General features: G+C 39.9%; 1 protein-coding gene across 3 annotated transcripts; it reads right to left on the bottom strand.

The window, feature by feature from the left end:
- Positions 1–59: 59 nt before the first annotated feature.
- SPRY1 (sprouty RTK signaling antagonist 1) lies at positions 60–8,102 on the bottom strand. Of its 3 annotated transcripts, XM_032463001.1 has the most exons (4): positions 7,870–8,102; positions 6,936–7,169; positions 6,292–6,765; positions 60–3,502 (listed from the first exon to the last, which is right to left on the bottom strand). In XM_032463001.1, exon 4 carries the CDS (start codon positions 3,445–3,447, stop codon positions 2,488–2,490), a length of 960 nt encoding a protein of 319 aa, XP_032318892.1. In that variant the 5' UTR covers positions 3,448–3,502; positions 6,292–6,765; positions 6,936–7,169; positions 7,870–8,102; the 3' UTR covers positions 60–2,487. The 3 variants fall into 3 exon arrangements, with proteins under 3 accessions (XP_032318892.1, XP_032318887.1, XP_032318901.1); XM_032462996.1 differs by having other exon boundaries at positions 6,292–7,169; XM_032463010.1 differs by lacking the exons at positions 6,292–6,765; positions 6,936–7,169; positions 7,870–8,102 and adding an exon at positions 5,299–5,592 and having other exon boundaries at positions 1,275–3,502.
- Positions 8,103–19,588: the final 11,486 nt, after the last annotated feature.

Below are 19,588 nucleotides of genomic sequence, written 5' to 3'. Positions count from 1 at the left end.
AGCTCTTACAACTCCTAATCACACCAAGGATCTGAATAACAAAGGAAAGTTACACAGTATTTTGAGGGAGTCTGTTTATACACTTCATCAAGGAGCCAATCTCAACGAAATATTCAGTATTAAGGGACCAGTGATAACATCACATAACTTGAGTACAAGAGGAAATAAATTCACATTTTGAAATACTGTAGATTATGAAATAGCCTTCAAAACACAAATACTCATTAAAAAAAAAATCCCTGCTTCCAGAGCAAATACTTGATTATATCAAATGTCACATTGCCAACTAATAGGTTTAGTGGCTTGATGAAAAAGCATTAAAACAAGTTTCTATCACGTATGTCTTGTCTGATTACAACAAAATCAAAGCCTATTTACAAAGAATAAATACTCCTAAAGCTGGTAGCCAAATCACGTAAGAGACATCAACCAAAAGAGCTGGACAAGAGCTTTGACAGCCTAAATCCTGGGTTCAAATTATGTCAACATCTGATTCTCAAATACAGATTTATTCAGGTTTGACACATCACTCAGGAATAGGGAGGAGTTAGTGGAACTGGGACTGAGGATTCACATGAATGAAATTTTTTCAGACCCAATGATTCTACGTCATGGCTTCCACTGACTAAAACTAAAAATATTTACCTTTTCTAAATAGAGTTTCAGGCCCTCAGATTTCTTATTCCACAAGACATGACAAAATATCATTTGATCAGGCCACATTAAAGACTTTTTAAAGGAAATGAAAACGTAAGGACCAGAATGTTTTTAAAACATCTCTTTGATAATGTTAACCATTCCCTTGGTGCACTCTTAACTTCTAGAGTGTTTTTTTAAAGTGACAGTGCCAGAGACTTCTAGCATGCCTGTAGAACTAAGTTCTTTAAGTTTTGTTGATGAAAACTAATTTCTGACTAATCCAGAAGAGTTAAGATAAACTTTTTTTTTAAACATACAGATACGTCCCATTCCAGGAAACTGATACACACAAAACCCTTTGCTTACCAAACAGCCAAAATAGGGAGGAATCGTTAATACTAACCACAAAAATAATTTTCACTTTGTAAAGTGATTCACTTGGGCATTTGTTGAAACAGAATTTTGATGACAAAACCTTGATTAATGCATTTTTCAGGAAACATCTAGTTCAAAATTTGAGCTCATCTGCATCTAGATTTGGTATGTTAAGGGAGAGAAAGAAAATGGGTATGCATAAAGTCAAAGCAAATGACAAAAACCACAACAGTACAGGCTCATAAATGAAGAAACCAAGAGACAGTTTCATTAATTAATATATTTTCTGCATTATAGTTAACATATGTACTTTCCTCGTGTCACCTTATTTTCCGTTACGTATTGATATTTTGTTATATTCAGACATGAGTACATTTCAACAGTCTTTTGCAATAAATATCATAAAATAATAGAGATTCGCATAATAAATATTCTTTACAATAAAAAAGTTTAACAGACTTTTGTCTTAAAAATAGTCAAAATTCAACTTTGTGATTTATACATAAAATATACAAAAAGCACCACAATTTGTGGTTAAGGCAATGAAAACACAGACAAGATTAGAATTACTCAGCTGTTAACTAACCCAGGGGCCAAAAGCCATTAAGGAGCCAAGATCACTTTAGGCAGCATAGTTCTGTGACACCTCTAGATTGATCAGCTATAAATATCAACTTCAGTTATCCAAGTGCCCTCAACGACAGGAGAAATTTGGTGAAAAGCATGGGGTACAGAAGGAAGGTAGTCGAGTCCTTCACAAATATGGAAGCCTGAATAAGGATGAGCAAGATACAACCAATAATCTCCAATTTGAAGACTTACACTGTAAGGCGAATCTAAAATTACACAGAACAAAACAACCCTGGCATCTCTAGAATAACATAATGCCAAAACTGAGGGGAGAGAACGCTGAGGGGTGAGAAGGAAAAGGTAGTGGTTAAAGGAGAGTTTTAATGTTTTTAACAAAAACAACCCGCCCCAAGCTCTTCAAGGGTCCAATTCGATGAAGACAGCCCTAACTGGAGATAGATTTAATACATAGCTTATTTAAGCAATTAGACAGTTGCTTCTTTAAACCAATTTCCCTGCTCCCAGAGTACCCAATCAAAAACAGCTCTAAATCACTGTAGTCTGGGTGTGTGTGTGGATATGTTCACGTGTACAACTTTGGAAAGTTGCTTGCAGAACAAAAAGGCTACACAAAAGCCCACGGGCTCTCAATACCCTCTCGAGTGGATGGCAGAGGCTCGTGTCACAAGGGGGAGCCAGGTGCAGTTTCACAGTTCACTCTTACTGAAGATCATCCATTAGAGAAGAGTAAAATCCATGAGTCAGACCTTGGGAAGAGGGGGAGAGAAGGTGGGAAACAGGGAAAAACTGTAACGAAAATAAAACCAGTATCTAATGGGATCTTTTTTTAACAGCCACAGCTTGAAAGCTAGAAGTTCAGGAGGTCCAACCCACCTCCAAAAATCATGACGGTTTGCCCTGACCCCGGGAGGGGCAGCTCTCCAGCTTACAATAGACAGTGTTGGAGTTCTTACATCTGCACCCTGGGCGATGAATCCAGTCATAACACCCCCTGCACAGCTTCAGGCATCCCTTAGCAGGAGGATAACAGAGTAAGCAAGGTAAAAAGAGAGACATGGCTCCCATACACAGGTACCTAGAGCAGCAGTGTGACTGTGAACAGGAGCAAGGATTATCCGAGTAAGAATCCCCTTCATCATCATTGGAGCAGTGGTAGAAGATGCCCTTGACTAAGCACATGCAGGTGCCATATTCCACCATGCTCTCAGCAGAGCAAAGGCACTGCCGGTTACAGGCCAAACAGGAGGGCAGGGTCCTGGGAGCTGTGCATTCTCCACACTTGCACTTCCCACACTGTTCACAAATGAACTTGTGCTGTGTCAGGTCCTCCTTCAAGGAACCCTTTAAGTCATCCACAATCAGCTGCTTGGGCTGGGTCCGGATTGCCCTTTCCACCCTATGGCCAGGGATGGGCCTGGTTGGTGGTGACCGTCCCAGCAGGCCCTGCTCAGAAGAGGCACTGCTGTTGCTCCCAGAACTGGCTGCACTTCCAGTGCTGGTCGATCTGCTCAATATGGGGCCTCTGGCATTATTTGAGAGTCCTGCATGTCCCAGGTGGCTGGTAGGTCTATGCTCATAGTTATTATTCACATTAATTGGTATGATTTCATGAGTCCTTTCATGCTTTTCTTGTCTTGGTGCTGTTCGAGGAGCAGGTCTTCTCACCGCAGACGGCCCTTCTGTGTACTCATTGCTGCCTCTGATGGCCTTTATCTGGTCTAAGGACAAAATAGCAGCAGGCTGAATCTCTCTCTCATAGTCTAACCTCTGACGGCTATCCAAAGCAGGCTGCTGGATCACAACTAATGAACTGCCACTGCCATGGTGATTTTGGGGATCCATGTGTAGTGATCTTGAATTCTGGCAATCAGTGGAAACCTGGCATGCATCTGAAATCCTAAAAGGAAATCAAAGATGAAAAAAAAAAAACAAAACAGAAAATAAATGACAAGCAGCATTTGGGGGAGGGGAGAGGCGAGAAATCCTGTCAAATCACAAATTGCCTAAACCACCTGGTAATGATCTCCCTCACCAGCGGATTACAATGATGCTGGGTTCCTGGCCAGAATCCAATTCCAAGAGAGGCTGAGGACCACATCATAGAAGAAGAATGTAAGCAAGAGACCCCATGCCACAAGAATTAGAAGTTTTTTCAACTTTTAAAAGCAGAATCAAGAAGTAATGCCTTCCTGTTTGCAAATCTAACAAACAATTAAAATGGAGTATGCCCTAGTGGGGAATATTAAGTACACGCACTAATAAATACCTCACCTAAAGAGAGCTCAGTATCAGTTCATGGGTGTTTTACATAAACAAAAATATCCACTTAAAAAAAAATTAAGAATGGCTTTGGTGCTGTTGCCTTTTGTTATTTGTTTGCTGTTACAGATTCAATTAACCTTGAGGAAATTAGTGAAGGCATACTTCACACATTAAAAAAAAAAATCCAAGAGATTCCAAACTAAAATGGAATCTCAAAGTCAGAGATCATTTGCAGTAGAAGCTAGAATTTTAAAGCTAGCTCATTATTAGCTAGCAAAAGCGAATGTAGGCAAATACAACAGTTCTTGGTGTTTTACAGCCTCTAAAGCACACACAAAACTCAATGTACAGTTCTATGAATGTGAGAGTATTCACACTTGAAATCACGAAAGGATTTTTTTTTAAGTTTAAATAAGGGCTCACATACATAACGAGATAACTTTCACATACAAATAAGTATTAGGCCTTTAAATTAGTATGGGGAAATCCTGGCCATTTTAATTATCTGTATTCCTCTAATTTAAAAATCTGTATTTACATGCCAGATCTTGATTTTCAAAAGTACTGCCAACTCTGAATCAGTGTGCTTCTTGTAATAAAGTACAGTAATATCCTGATAAAAATAAGCATGTGTTTCCACACCAACAGTAAATTGTTTCTAATTTATAATGCATTCTTTATAAAACAATCAAACATAAAAAAGTTTCCGTTTTCAGTCAGTGGTAAACTAGAAAAATTTTCACACAAATTCCTCACAAAATCTACAAATTTGATCCAATTCAAGAAGGAAATGAAAAAAAAGCCAATTCTCCACTACCACCTTGAACCAAAACACACCAGTTTAAGGAACAAAGTGGAAATAAGCCCATTTCATCTATTAACTCCACTGAAAGTCCCTAGACTAAGTCTTACATGTAAACTTCTTGGAGTTCCCCTCCTTCATCCTCCCAACTCAGATCCTCAACTTTCTACTGTGTTCTACCTTCTCTGCACAAGAGGAGAAACACACTCACAACCTGCTAAGTTTAGTCCTGGAGTCCTTAAGGACTGTTACAAATATTCCATCGTTATTCTAAACAATATCATTCCTCCTCCCAAAGAACTTTTTAACGCAGTGCTTTTAAAGCCAAGAAACCTCTAAAAGTACTAAGTCAGATTCCACACGAAAGAAAACAGCGTGGATCTGAAGAGGACAGGAAAGACACCAGGCACGACTTTAATCCAAGTTTTAAATGCTAGCTGTAACAAAGTTCATGCTGGCTAGAAAAGCAGACTACCAGATAAAGAGAAAAAGTCAAGAAAATCAGCCACCTCTATCTGCTGCAAAGCCCCCTTTCCAGCAGTGACAGTCCTCCATCTAGCCCCAAACACGCTCGCTCGCTCTCAGCCGCCTGTTTTCCCCCAAGAAACCCCCGAGTCGAAGTCGAATACCTTTTCGAACAATCCCATCACAGCCTAAGGATCACCGCGGATTTCCAAAACCTTTTGGCGTATCCCACCAAGGATGCTTACACATCAGGAAGAGCCTTCACGGCGAAAGCGGGCGCCAAAAAGCAAGCCCATGGCAGGGAGGGTTATAAATAAAAATCTGTCTACACTTTAAAGGAAAAGACGGCTTCCTAAAGAGCCGGGGAGCCGCGAGTCGGGGGCAGGGGCGGCAGAACGGCGTCGCCACATTGCCAGTTACCACGGCAGAGCTGCGCCCTCTGCGATCCGCGCGCAGACGAGCGAGGAATAAATAGTTGACGGAGAGGAAGGAAAAGGAAAAAGTTATGAATGAAAACAAGTTTTCTCTCTCGCTCCCTCTCTCCCGGGCAGGAGGAGGGGAGGAGGCTGAGGTTACCATTACCTCAGGAGGGCGGACTTCCCCACTTTTAAAGTGGCAGTGCCCTCTCCCCTCCCCGCGCCGCTCCACCGCTCTCGCCACAAGAATAAAGTGAAGGCTCGGTGGGGCGCAGACTGACTCGGCCCGGGGGTCACCAGCGAACTCCGGACTTGCACACGTCGTTCCCGGGCCCCAGTCAACGGGAACCTCCGACCCGGAAAGCCCGCCGCGGGTACCTGCAGAGCAGCTCCGCGGCACTCCCCGCCCCCGCCCCGCCAAAAGTCTCCCTGAATGCGCCTTTCGCGTGGAGGATCCTTCTGACCCCGGGTCACGGCGCCACCACTCCAGGCGACTGGAGACAGGGAACTCCGCCTCGCCGTCCTCCGCGGCTGTGGAAGGTCGCTCGCCCGGTTACCCGACCCCGAACGCCCCAGCGGGAGGACCGGCGCCACGCACTGGGGGCGCCCCCTCCCCTTCCCCCTCCCCTCGCGCGGTCCCGGTCCCCGCGCCACTCCCCGGGGCCCGCACCTGCCGCCCGGCCCGGCCCGCCCGCGCGCCTCACGCCCCCCGCAGCCCGAGGGCGATCGCCCAGCACTCACCTAGGCCGAAGCAGGGACGAGGGGCCAAGTGGTGCAACCCGGCCGGGGTCCCGGTGCGGGCGGCGATGTGCACGCGCCGCATCAACCGCGGCGGGGAGGACGGCGAGGCATGGCCCGAACTGCGGCCTCCTCCGCCCCCGCCGCCGCCGCAGGGCAGGAGCGCTCCCCGCGGCCCCCTTCCGGCTGCGGGGGACAATCCTCCGGAGACTCCGCGCGGCCCGGCGCAGACCTCTCACAGCTCGCGTGCGCCGCGCAGCTCAGTAACATCCACCTCCGGGGCTCTTCTCCTGCAGCCCCTTCCAAGAGCCAGAAAAATTCCCTGCGGGAGGGCTCTCCGAGTCTCTCTGGAAAGCGAGCTGGGGAGCGGCGGGGAGAAGAGTGCGTGACGGGGCAGCAGACCTGTCGCGGTGCTCGGGCGAGAGGGCTTCTCGGGTTCCAGTCGCTCCTCGCGGGAAACGCAGGAGTGGCGCCTTCCTGACGCGTGAAAATCCACGTCACGGACGTTCGAGACTCCGCGGCGCCCGGGACGGGGCTCGAACCGGCGTACCCGGGCGGGTCACGGAGCCGCGCAGGCCCCGGGGAGCACACGCCTGCGAGGCCAAGCCGCCGCTCCGCCGGGGTGGGGGTGGGTGGGACTTTTTTACCCTATTTTTTAGGGGTGGTGGTGAAGGGAGCGAGGTTTGGGGGGTTCCTCCTCGGGGAAAGAGGCGGGGCGTCGTCCCTTGGCCCCCGCGCAGGTCCAGGCACTTTCCCAATCCCGCACGCTAGGCAAGTGGGGGCACGGCGTCCCCGGGAACTCCGCTCCTGGCAGTCAGCCTCTCCCGGGCAGCGCTCACTCCCAGTCCTCCGACCCTCCTGTTCCACGGCCGAAATGCCTGCTACAGACGATTAGAGATAAAAAGACGTTAATTTCCCTTTCTTTCCGGGCACTTGGACGCGTAGCGCGTTCCGCCGCCCGGGCGAAGAGTAGAGCGGAGCGGGCCTCTGGCCAGCTCGCCAGCCGCCCGCACCCGCTGCCATGTGCTGGCTGTTGCTGCTCCCAGTGATTGACAGGCGGGCGCACAGTCGGCGTGTCAGCAGCGAACCAAAGTAACATGCAGTCTTGCACGTTTTTGCCGAAGTGCTTTTGCCCCTTGGAATGCCTAGAAGTTCAAACAACGTTCAAGCAACGCCTCTGCGCATTGGAAATCAATACACAGAGACGGGAAATTCAGGTTTTAAACAATTGCTTCGCTCAGGATTCGGTCACCAACAATGCCTAAACAAACATGCATTTGGTCCACACACTGAGTGCCAGCCCCTCTTCGGCATAAACCACCCAGTTTTCAACACATTAAACTTATTCGGATATGGGGCGAGGGGGAAGGAAAGGGACCCTACTTTTACTTTTAGTGGTAGCATTTACTTTAAGAGCATTAGTTTTAGCAGTGGGAATGCTACTGGTAATTAGAAATGCAACTAGTAATCTTAGGTCTAAAGCGAGTTCAAAGAAATAATCAGTTCCTTAAAAAAGCCAACATTTCTCACCTAATCTTTCCTAAAATGTCTACGGAAGGAAAGGAAGGAAACAGTTCTTACCTAACGCAAAGATTGGAAATTGCTTTTCAGGCACATTTACAGCGTATTCCTTATCCAGGGCAGGGAGCTCTGTCGGCTGCTATCACTCTGCAAACCACTGCGAGCCTTACAGAGCAATCCCACTCCGGCTCCGCAGAATTTCAGCTCGTCGCCTCCACCTCCACCTCCACTCCAGGACACGCCTCCAGTGATATCATGTGTCAATCATACGGCCTGCCTGAAAACCTGGAACAGGATTTCCCCAACAGTATCCTCTTTCGTTTATGAGTACCCACTTGGAAATGTTGCCTTGTACACTCGTGTAATAAACATCCTCTAAAAATAGGGATTGCCTTTAAAAATCCTGCAAATGCGGTCTGTCATAAAGGAATACCTTTAAATTTAGTTAACAATCTTTAGTTATCATTCTCAGTAAAAGGATTGGTGGACTCTACCCTTAAAGTTGAATTAGAAAATAATTTTGAAGAATAAAAGAAGATTAAAAAGTTGTATATCATGTCATCACTTCTGAGAAAAGATTAAGAAGTTGTATATCAAGCTATCACTACTGATCAGTGAGAAAATGTATTTTGATATTAAAAAATGATAGTATAACATTACAGTTCCTGTTTAAAGCAAAGTTCAGAATATGTGAAATCTCTTAAGAGTTTGAAAGGTGGCATTCCTTACTGTAAATGTATGTAACAATATGTCATAAAGGTGAAATTTCCTGCTGCACATTTTATAATAATTGTTCTATCTTGATTTGTGATATAATTTCCCCAAAATCAATTGTTTAAAATCCCAGACTCCTTCAATTTTGTAATATTTTTGTATAATTCTGAAAAAAAGTTTATTTTTTATTTTTTAAAACAGTTAAATGGCAATCAATTCAAATAGAAATAATTTACTAATATAATAATTACCATTTTATAATTCTTAAGCAATATATGATGTGTCACTGAAAAAAAGAGCATTTTAATCAGTAGGAAACTTGCTTTTTGTTTCCTTATAAACGATTAGATTTTAGAGATTTATTATCAAAATCATGTACTTCATGCTGTAGTGAGGGTAACTATAGGTCAAATTTGAGTTTCCACAGAGAGTTTTAAAAGATACCTAAACCCCAAAAATATAGTAAGTAGGAGGAAAGGAAATATTTTTTCCAGGTACTACATATCAGAAATAGCTTAAAGTCTTTGACAAAATAGAGCAAACAAAACAAAACTCCAGAAACAAAATTATATATAAATCTGAGTATGGAAATTTTCAGTTCAAAGAAATTTTTTAATCTCCTTTTTTACAATAGCAAGTGATTCTTTTGAAACTTTTTTTTTTTTTCGATTCTAGATTTTCAAATGTTTGAGCACTTTTAAAAATTTATTGGAATTACCTCTCAGGACCTTAGGGCATTGATTACTAAGACCGTCCACAACAGTTGCTTCCTAGAAAATAACATAGAATAAGAACATAGAACATAGAACCAAGAAGCTACCTATTGACTCTCAATGATATAAATTGTAATAAAAGAGTCTGTTTAAAAGGATAAAAATCAATATTATTGTACATATTTTTAAATTTTTTAATATATCTCATTATATTTGGGAATGTAATGGACTTTAACTATTGATGGGTAAGTTTCTTGACCATTTTGAATGGGTTTGGAATGGTGAAATCAGAAATAGACTATCCCATCAGACTACCTGATTTGATCCTTCAAAATTGTCTTCTCCACTGTCACCACAACTGGGGGATGAGTGGTCAGTTCACCAATATGATAAAACCAGGAGAGGGAGCACTGAACATTTTACTTCCATAAATCCTACAACAATATATTTAAAAGGTTTCTATTACAAATAAACTATTTCAACCACAGCTGTATTATTAAATTGCAATTTGCATACAATTAAGTATTTTCAAATTACAATAAGATAAAATCCATGAAATGTTAGCTATAACACCATCATGATGGGTCATGTTCTATTTAGAAATCAAATATGCTGCACAAATGCATCAGTATGCTTTCCTCTAAATACCACGTTACAAATAAACAGGTATAGCCTGGCCACCCTGGATCTAAAAGACATTTAACAAAGCCTACCCCTTCTTTTGATTGCCTACAACTATAAGACTTTGTAGAAGTTCTAAAATTTTAGCTTAAAATAGAAATTGTTCTTTATCTAGATACTTAAGTTGCAATGTATCTTGGCTAGAAATGGATAGAGGACAAAATTTTCCTGAAAAGGAAAAACAATGTAAATATCCATGGAAAAATATTGCCATAATTTTCAGTTTACTATATTAATATCTAAAAGAACAAGGTGGAATGGAAAGTGAGCCCTGACTTGTTCTTCATTTTCATGTGAAAACAAGATTAGCCATTTCTTCTGCTGATTTGATTTTTGAGAAGATAATAAAATGGGGGAAAAAAGTCTGGTAACTCCTGGCAACTGCTAGTGATTTTAAAAAGAAGAAAAAAGTGTACTGAGACGTTTACCTTACTCATTTATCTACTTTATTTGCCAAAAAAGCAGAACCATAACGTGTTCCAAGCTCTTGAAAAATAATACCTTATTAATCTTCCCAGTGTTTCTGTGAAGTCATGATAATAAATGTAATCTTTTATCCTGTTGAGAAACAAAATAATCACAGAAATTGGTGAGTTACTCTATACGTATCTAATAAATCAATAAAGAACCAAGAATGAAAACTAAGTCTCTGCTCTCCTTTTAGGGCAAAAGTTACTATATTACTGTACTTCCCAAGAAAAGCTGGCAAGGATAAGCCATTTTATTTTCAGTTTCCTTTTGTAAACAATCTTTGTAGTTGACAGAAATAGACCAACCTATTCTGTAAATTTTCCATAAACATTCTTTTCATTTTCATAAGCATAATTCTCATCCTTCTGCCCTATTTGAAATACTAATGCTCTGTATTGGTTTCAAATTCTGGAAGTGGGCAAATCAAACAATACCTTGAGTAAATTACACTGGATAACTTGTAGAATTTCTGTCAGCTCTATAATTCTACAACTAACCATTTGTGTACTTTGTCACAAGTGATTCTATTATTCTACAAGTTGTAAAAAAAAAAAAGGGATATGTGCATGGAAGGGCACTGAATTAGTGCCCTTCATTCTTAAATGTCATGCTCCTTTACAGAGAATCAAAGTGACAAGAGTTCAGTTTGCATCACTACTACATATCAAGATTTTGCTAATTAAATCCACATGGTAAGGCCGCCTAAGGAAACATCTTTACCCTAGTACAAAACAGTCTTCATTTCTTATCTACCCAGTTGAAGAATAAATCCTGTCTTCTTCCCTCTTCCACAATGTTAAATGTTGCCCTCTGAGCCTTGACTTGCTCTTCATTTTCACAACAAGATTAGCCATCTCTTCTGCTGACTTGACTTCTGAAAGTAGGAATGGAATGGCTGTAATAATGATCACCTGGTACTAGCTGTGATTTTGGTCAGCAAAAGTTATTAATCTCTCATTTCCACAACAATCTACTGCTAACTTCATCTTCAGAGACAAGTGCATAAGAACCTAGGTTAATTTAAACCTTAACTGCCTCCAAAAATAGAACAGGAAGAAAACAAAATCATGTTTTCATTAAAAGAAAAACAACTTAAAACATCCCCTGGGGCTTGCTTGCTTTAATCTTTATTTCCTATTGAAATAATCTGTGCCAAAGACTATAGTTTATCCTTTATTTGGGAAAAAAAAGTAGAATATTTATTTGATGAAGTGACTCAAGGCATGCTATCTATAAGAATGCCTAATATTGCAAAAAGAAAACACAAAAACTTACAAGACTTTTTTAAAAAAAAAGAACTTATCCTTAGAGTTTCCTTGATTTGCAGTTCTCTTGGAGCATTTAAGTTCCATCTATAAAAATATTCCACATGGTCTATAATAATTGATAGGATACATGCATTGAAAATCTGAGTTTTTGATTATATCATTCTTCTATATCATGGTCTATTAATTTGGCTAATATATTTGCCCATAATGTCCCCATGTCCAATATTACAAGTATGAAAATGGCATAGTATAAAGAAAAGCGTACCTGATATAGGGTCAGATGATATGACGTTCAAGTCCCAGCTTTGTCACTTCGTAGCTTGGTGCCCCTCACTTAATTTCTCTCAGCCTGCTTTCTCATCAATAACCTGAAGTTAATAACAATACTTCACCTTCCCAAATCGTAGTCCTACTGTGGACCCAGTGTAATGCAGCACTTTGTAAACTTTAAAGTCCCGTATAAATTCTTGCCATACAGTCTGTTATCACCTCAAACACACTGTATGGTGCAGAAATGTTTCAGGTCCCCTCTTTCCAGGTGCTCCATCCGCAATAATGAATTTACTTGTCTTATAATTATTTCAAGTTAATTCAGTTTCTACTTTTTGTTTTTCTAAGGCTGAACTCTAAGGTTTGAATAATTGTACTGCTGTGTATGTGTGTGAGAGAGAGAGAGAACCAGGATTTTGGAGCAGCTATAATTTCAGATTAAGGAATTTAATGAGCCCTGATCACCTTAACATTTATCTGAAATTTTTAATTGTTTACATTTTATTTCCTGTTAAGATAAAGGTCATTGCAATTATTAAAAATCCCTTCTATAAAACTTGTAAACTCTTTGTGATCATTAAGAGTAAATAAAGAACACCAGAAATTGACACAACATTGCGAACTGATTATACTTCAATTAAAAAAAAGTTAACACCCTTTAAAAAAGAGTAAATAAAGAAAATGCATGTCTTTAAAAAGTAATTAAATAACATTTTAAAAGTTGAAAATAAGTAAAAAGGTAGAAAATGGATGATTCTTCTATATATTTTCAAAAAGTATGTTTACTGCTTCTTTTTGATAACCTCTTAGAATGTTAATTTTGATAATAAATACAGGAGATTTGGTAGCAGACATAGTTCCTGTCAATTACTAGAGTACTATGTGAGTCTTAATGTCTCATAGTAAGTTTTTAAGTGATGGTAGGGGTATTTCATACAGCCAAAGCATTTCAACTAAACAAAAACCCTGCGACGCGCCACCTGTTGTTGAAAATAAGTCATTTCAAATTTCAGTCAGGAAAAATGCACTTGAGTCTTGGATTTAGGTATTTATGTTGGTCATTGTTTTACATTTTCCCCCTAAAGTTATAATATTGAGATATGAGTTAGGATGTTAGTTGTCAATAAAAATGCAAAAGATGCATTATATACACTGGATACTTCCTGAGGAATCTGAAAGACATAAAAACATTGTGTCTATCTGAAGTTAACAATTTCAATGGTGAAAATAATGAAGTGATATTGACTTTTAACCAACGTATTAATTACATTTTTTATTTTATGAACTGTTATGAAGGGAAGAAAATCTTGCTAATTAATCTATGACACAATAGTTTTCTTATCACTCAGAGTTACACTTACTGAAGGGGTTTGTAAATGATGATTTACACACAGATTTTATCATATTTCATTCCTGGGCACACATGAAAAGGAAAATCTAAGTAAAATAAATTAATTAATGTTCATAAAACTTCCTCACAGAGTCCAATTCTTCTGAATCACCTTTTGATGCAGTCATCAGTGCTAGTGTTTTTCTACACAGCATAACGCTCTATCAAGGGCCCTGGGCGGCAGTTCTTAAAAGAATGTTCCTTTGTTTTCAGGATTTCTTCTAAGCCATTAACACTTACTCTGCAAGTTTTGATGCTGGAGCATTTTTTATCTTATCAGTGAGTGCCAATAGAATGTTTTCAGATAATAGCCAGGACTCATCATCTTGCCTCAAATAGTTCATAAATAGTTTCCCAAGTCAAACTGGAGAGGGTGCAGTGGTCCAGTCATGCAGCCGGGAATAACAACCACAGTTGTGCATAGGCAGACAATAACCACCTCATGGCAGGCAGTAACTGTAAGAAGCGTTCTGATTTCAGCAGCATTAAAATGTGCATCTTGAAATTGATGAATTACAACGGCAAGCATTTCATCCTTAAAATAATCTTGTGTTTTCCTTATCGAGCCTTTGTACATAAGATGCACAAGGAAGTTTAGTGGTTTTTCCAAGATTACCCAGCTGGTAACTGGTAGAACAAGGATTTGAACCTAGGTATACAGAGATGAGGGCGAGAAAGTTGGCTGCTAGAAAAAAAAGTAGACAGGAAAGGAGAGCTGAAATGCTATGATGACAGGGCATTTCATTGAACATCTGCCACCAGCCTACTGTTGATGTTCCCAGAGCTCCTTGGCTTTTAAGGTAGCCCAATTATACTGTTTCTTTTCTTAAATTCCCATGAAATTCTCAGCTCTCTTTTCACCATCTTTGCTTGGGGTGGTCTGATTCAGTCTCTGTGCCTTACAACCAGTAATCCTAATAAATGTGAGCATGGAACTCTGGCTGAGAGAATTGAGAATTTTCACAGAGGAGGGCACACGGGGCTTAGATTTGTTGAATAGCCGGCAAAGTTGGGACAGTGGGAGGGGAGTCAGGGATGACATTTTAGAAGAGCTAAATATGTGTGCAAAGGTACAAATCACAGAATAATCATCGCACATCTGGGGAGGATCTTAAGGCATTCAAAGTTGTTAAAGCAGGAAGTAAGGACGTGGAAGAAACAGAAGACTCGGTAGGAAAGCAGGGGTCAGAGCACAGGGGGACAACAGGCCTAAGGAAATGGAATGCTATCTGGTAGAAGAGTGGTTCCTAAACTTGTTTTAGTGGTGACCTATTTTTTCCAAAAAAAATTCTATATGAGATTCTAAAATATGTAAGAGATAAAGTGGTACTGCCCCGAAGAAGCAGGGATGGGGTAAGGGGAGGAGACACTCCAAAAGCAGCTTCACACAACACAGCTTGAAATCCATTTCTAGAGCCAAAATACCTGACCAGAGGAGTAACATGAGAAAGTAAAGAGGATGCAGGGGCAGAGTTGATCATTGCTCTTGGCCACTAGGGAGCTGCTGCAACCAACCAGGGGAAAGGCTGAGAAATGCAGAATGCCCTGTTTTAGTCAGGATTAGACTGCAAGGGAAGTGTAAGTGAAGAGGGATTTCTTATCCACGTACAGCTGACAACCTCACAAGTATCTGAGGACAGAAAACAAAGTAAAATGAATTATACACAAACTGGAACTCGGAAGACACAGAGTGATGGTAGATGCCTTTTTTTTTTTTTTGGCATGTTTTTTGATGAGTTTACATAATAATGGATATGTAAGCTTGTTTCCCACTATATTAATATTATAAAATAATGGTAATCTATAATAGCTTCTATGTTATATATAATTTTATTGTCTGCCAGTCTCTCTGCTAAGAATTTTATATGCACCATGTCTTTTAATCCATACAAAAATCATCTTAGTTAAGCATTCTGATTACAGAAGATGATGCTGGATGCTCTGAGAGATCAAGTAATGTTCCCAAAGCTGCACAACTGACAAAGTGACAAAGCTCAGGTTTGAAAATAGATTTGTCTAAGTCTAGAACACCAGCTCTTGATTCTAGTATTTTAAAACCCTCCAAAAACATTATTTAAATAAATGCTGCTAGTCCATTGTATGAATATATTACAATTTACTTAAATATTCCAGTTCTAAATTTCAAAAGAAAAAGCACAGATTTCCATGGTACTGGGTCTCAACTCTGATATCAAGATTTCTTGAGACTGGTTTTCACTGTCTTGCCAGGTGCCACCCTGCCCCAACCCTGCCTGCCAAACCATATGTAGTGGAAACAATGATGTCCTGGGGATGGGAAATTTCTCACATCAAAGACCATCTATCTGGAGCTTAGGTGTCTCTGGTTTCTCATCTACACATCTTTCTTTTACTTTGCCCATCCTAAGGAATTTTCAGGGAATTTCATATGCAATACACTTGTGAGGCGACTCACAAGCACAAGCCACACTCCTGAAGAAAACTTCTTCCTTCAGGGCCCTTCATGTACATGTGCTTGTTAGTGGTCAAAGCACAATACTTAAGACGCCAAATTCACCTTTGAATTCAACATTCAATAATTCAACACCTTTGAATTATTTTTGTGAAACCTAATACAGGAAACAACCAGAAGGTTCAATCAAGAGACACGTGGAAGTAAAAAGAAAGATGCTCTTCCCCTTATTAACCACCCCCAGCTGCCCACCAAACACACACACACACACACACACACACACACACAGATTAAGTGTAAAAAACATGCCAGCACTGGTAACCAGAAACAGGAAACAGAGTTCCAGTGTAGATGACATGAAACCTAAATCAGGAATAAGTGAAATTTACCTGAGTGTGAGATGCAATTCCTGAGAGGATTTCTTCCTCAGGTAGTTAATTTGCTCGCCCTCTCTCCATTTAACAGTTCTAACCAAGAGAGCATGATGATGAATACACAAACATGATGATTATGAGATGCTGTAAAATGTTTTCCATGTAGCACTAAAATACGTGAGCAATCTGTTTTTTTCTGAAGCAAAGGGATATGATATAAGCCCTTTCTCTTGTGCCATGCCACTGGTGGTGTCTTTATGAAGATGTAACCGGAGAAATGGGATGTTCAGCCTCCCCTGTGATTTAGACCTTTCCTCTCCCATCTTTAATTGCCTACATTCTCACCAAAGGAAAATCATTAAGCATTTAGAACCATTGCATTGGCCTTGAAATGTTTTACATTATGTGATTTGTCAAGCAAGAAGCATTTCCTGCCTCTAAGAGATTTGTGTTGAATAATATAGACTACACCAAGTAAAATGCTTATTAAAAATGAGGAAAAAGCAAATGTCCAGAGATGTTTTTTAAATGAGTGTCTGGTTTTACTTTTGGCATGCATTTGCATCTTTTTCAAGCTTTATCTTTAATTTTACACAGAAAACCTCATTAACATACAGTGTGGATTAGCCTCCCTGCCATATTAATTTGCTTGCCCCGGATACATGTGGTCACATGCACTCTGGGACTTTGGCTTTGCAGGTGAAGGAAGTGAAGGAGGCAAAGGAGAGGGAAAATGAAATGCAGGAAGAGGGAGAGGGGTGTCTTAACTGTCTAAACACTAAATTTCACTTAAAAAGAAATGTAGGCTTATGCCTACATATTAAAGACTACATATTAAAGACTAAAGGTTCAAAAGGAGTAAAATTAAACTCAAAGTAGTGTATACTCCCATAATTGTTTAATATAGTCATTCTCAGGTCTACCTTCTCTTTTGAACTATGAACTTTCTACTGAACAAGAATCACAAATACCAGGTCTGAGTTATTACGAGCTCCAAAATGGATTCTGAATTAATAAGATTGGAATTAATCACAGAACAAGGAATAGGAAGAAATTTGATGCTGGGGCAGGAGTTTTACGAATGAGGGGCACTGCGCTCAATGACAACATGCCATTTGATGGGTGTATTTTTACAAGGCTCTGTGCAAACAGCACTAATCGGGCTCCTCCCCAGTTCACTGTGACAGTAAAGGTTGTGAGCACACATCACTGCAGCAATCCTTATTTGTTAGAGGAGACCATGGGTTGAAACTGTTCTTTATGTAGCAGTGTCATAGGAAGTTTCTGCGGTTAGGTTGGTTTAAAAGATACTAGGTTCGTCTACACTGGTGTCCTAACAGATATTCAGCACAAAGCTGTTCTTTTCATTTATGGACAGAGTCTGTAACTTAATAAGCAACTGTTACACAGTTAGGGATTTTATCATCATCATTACCTGATGCAGATTTGTAATACAATTTGATATTTTAGAAAGGCTTTTTGATCATTTTCTAGGCTCATTCCAATGTTGAGAAGTAAGCTGAAGGTACCACTACATTTTACTTAAAAACTGAGACATAAAAATCAAAGTGAATTCAGTGAATCTTAACTAATACAAAAGTTTAGGAAAAAAACAGTAATTGAGCTTCCAATCTGCTGTTTATCTGCCTAGGCATGTTAATATTCTTTAAAAGTGGATAAATTGTATGTTTCATTATTAAGGCCCACACAATATTCAAAATGATGATCAAAGTCTCCTCACAAGAGAATAGCCTATTTTTTCCCTAAGGTGAATCATGTGGAGTATGACTCCACTGCTCTTTCTAAATTATTAAAAATCTCTCCAACTCCAATTTTATCAAGATGGATCATAGACCTAAATAGAAAAGCTAACAGTATAAAGCTTCTAGAAGAAAACATAGAATATCTTTATGCTCCTGGAGAAAGCACTGATTTCATGAAGCAGACATAGAAAGCACTAAACATAAGACGGTAGGTTGGGCTTCATCAAAATGTAAAACTTCTCATTGGAAGATACTATTAAGAAAATAAAAAGGCAAGACACAGACTGGGAGAAAATATCTGAAATGCATATATCTGACAAAAGACTTTTATCCAGAATATATAAAGAACTATAAGTCTATTACAAAAAAGGCAAATAACCACATTTAAAAATAGGCAGGAGACAGATTTATCACAAATGAATATATATGAATAAGTTCACAAAAAGCTGCTCATCATATCATTTACTCATCAGAAAAATGGAGATAAAACCACAAAGAATCCATCTCTCACCTGCTAGAACAGCTAAAGTTATAAAAGATTGACCATCCAAATGGTATTAAGGAGCTGAGCAACTTAGAATGCTCAAAGGTTGCTGGTGGAAACGTAAAAATGGTACAACCACCTTGGAAAACAGTATGGCACTTTCTTATTTACACCCTCCACCCCCTCACCCTGCCACATATATCTTATGATCCAGCAAGTCTCCTTCTAGGTATTTCCTAAGAAGAAGGAAAACATATGTCCACAAAAAGGTTTCTATATGATTTTTCAAAACAATTTTATTTATAATAGTCCCAAACTGGAAACTCCCGAAATGCCCATCAACAGGAGGATGTATAAACAAATTGTAGCATATTCATTCAGTGAAACACCACTCGACAATAAAATGGAATGGACTACTGATGCACACATCAGAATGGGTCAGTTTCACAAATACGATGCTAAGCGATATTTTGAAATACCACTTACGATGCTAAGCGATATTTTGAAATATCGCTTAGCATTAAGCCAGACACAAAAGAATGCACACCATATGATTGCGTTTTTATGAAATTCTAGAACAGGTAAAAACTCATCTATAAGAACAGAAATCAAAATAGTGATTGCCTATGATAGGGAGTAGGGATTGACTGGCAAAGGGGCATGAGGAAACTTTCTGAGATGCTAGAAGTGTTCTCTTTATTAGAATAGTAGTTACATTGGAATACATTTATCAAAACTCAATAATTGCATATTTATGATCCATGAATTTCACCGTATATAAATCTGACCTCAATAAAAAGAAAATGATTCTGACTTTTCTCCTATATTTTTCTTTAATTCAATATTTACTGAGTTTCTACTACATACAAAATCATATGTGGTGACCAAGGATACAAAAATAAATAAGAATAGGCCACACTCCTTGTCTTTAAGAAATTTAAAGTCTGAGAAGGAGGATTTACACTCTGGTGAAGGAGAGAGACAATAAATTTCACTATGAAACGGCAGGAGCCTTAGTAGAGCTATGGGGACAGAGCTGAGCTAGAGGAGGTCAACCCAGTCTCAGAGGAGGACCTAGATAAGAAGGTTCTGGAAAAGGTGACACCAGAACCTTATCTTGAGTGTAAAGAGGAAGATGGAGGGAAGGGATTTGCAGGCTGGGAAAGCTCAAACTTCTGGAGACAAGAAATGGCATGGCTTGAGGGAGGAACTAAAAGTAG

Source organism: Camelus ferus, chromosome 2 (assembly GCF_009834535.1).
Source record: "Camelus ferus isolate YT-003-E chromosome 2, BCGSAC_Cfer_1.0, whole genome shotgun sequence".
Lineage (NCBI taxonomy): Eukaryota > Metazoa > Chordata > Mammalia > Artiodactyla > Camelidae > Camelus > Camelus ferus.
Note: the sequence above shows the minus strand (reverse complement) of the source record. Positions and strands in the feature narration are given on the sequence as shown.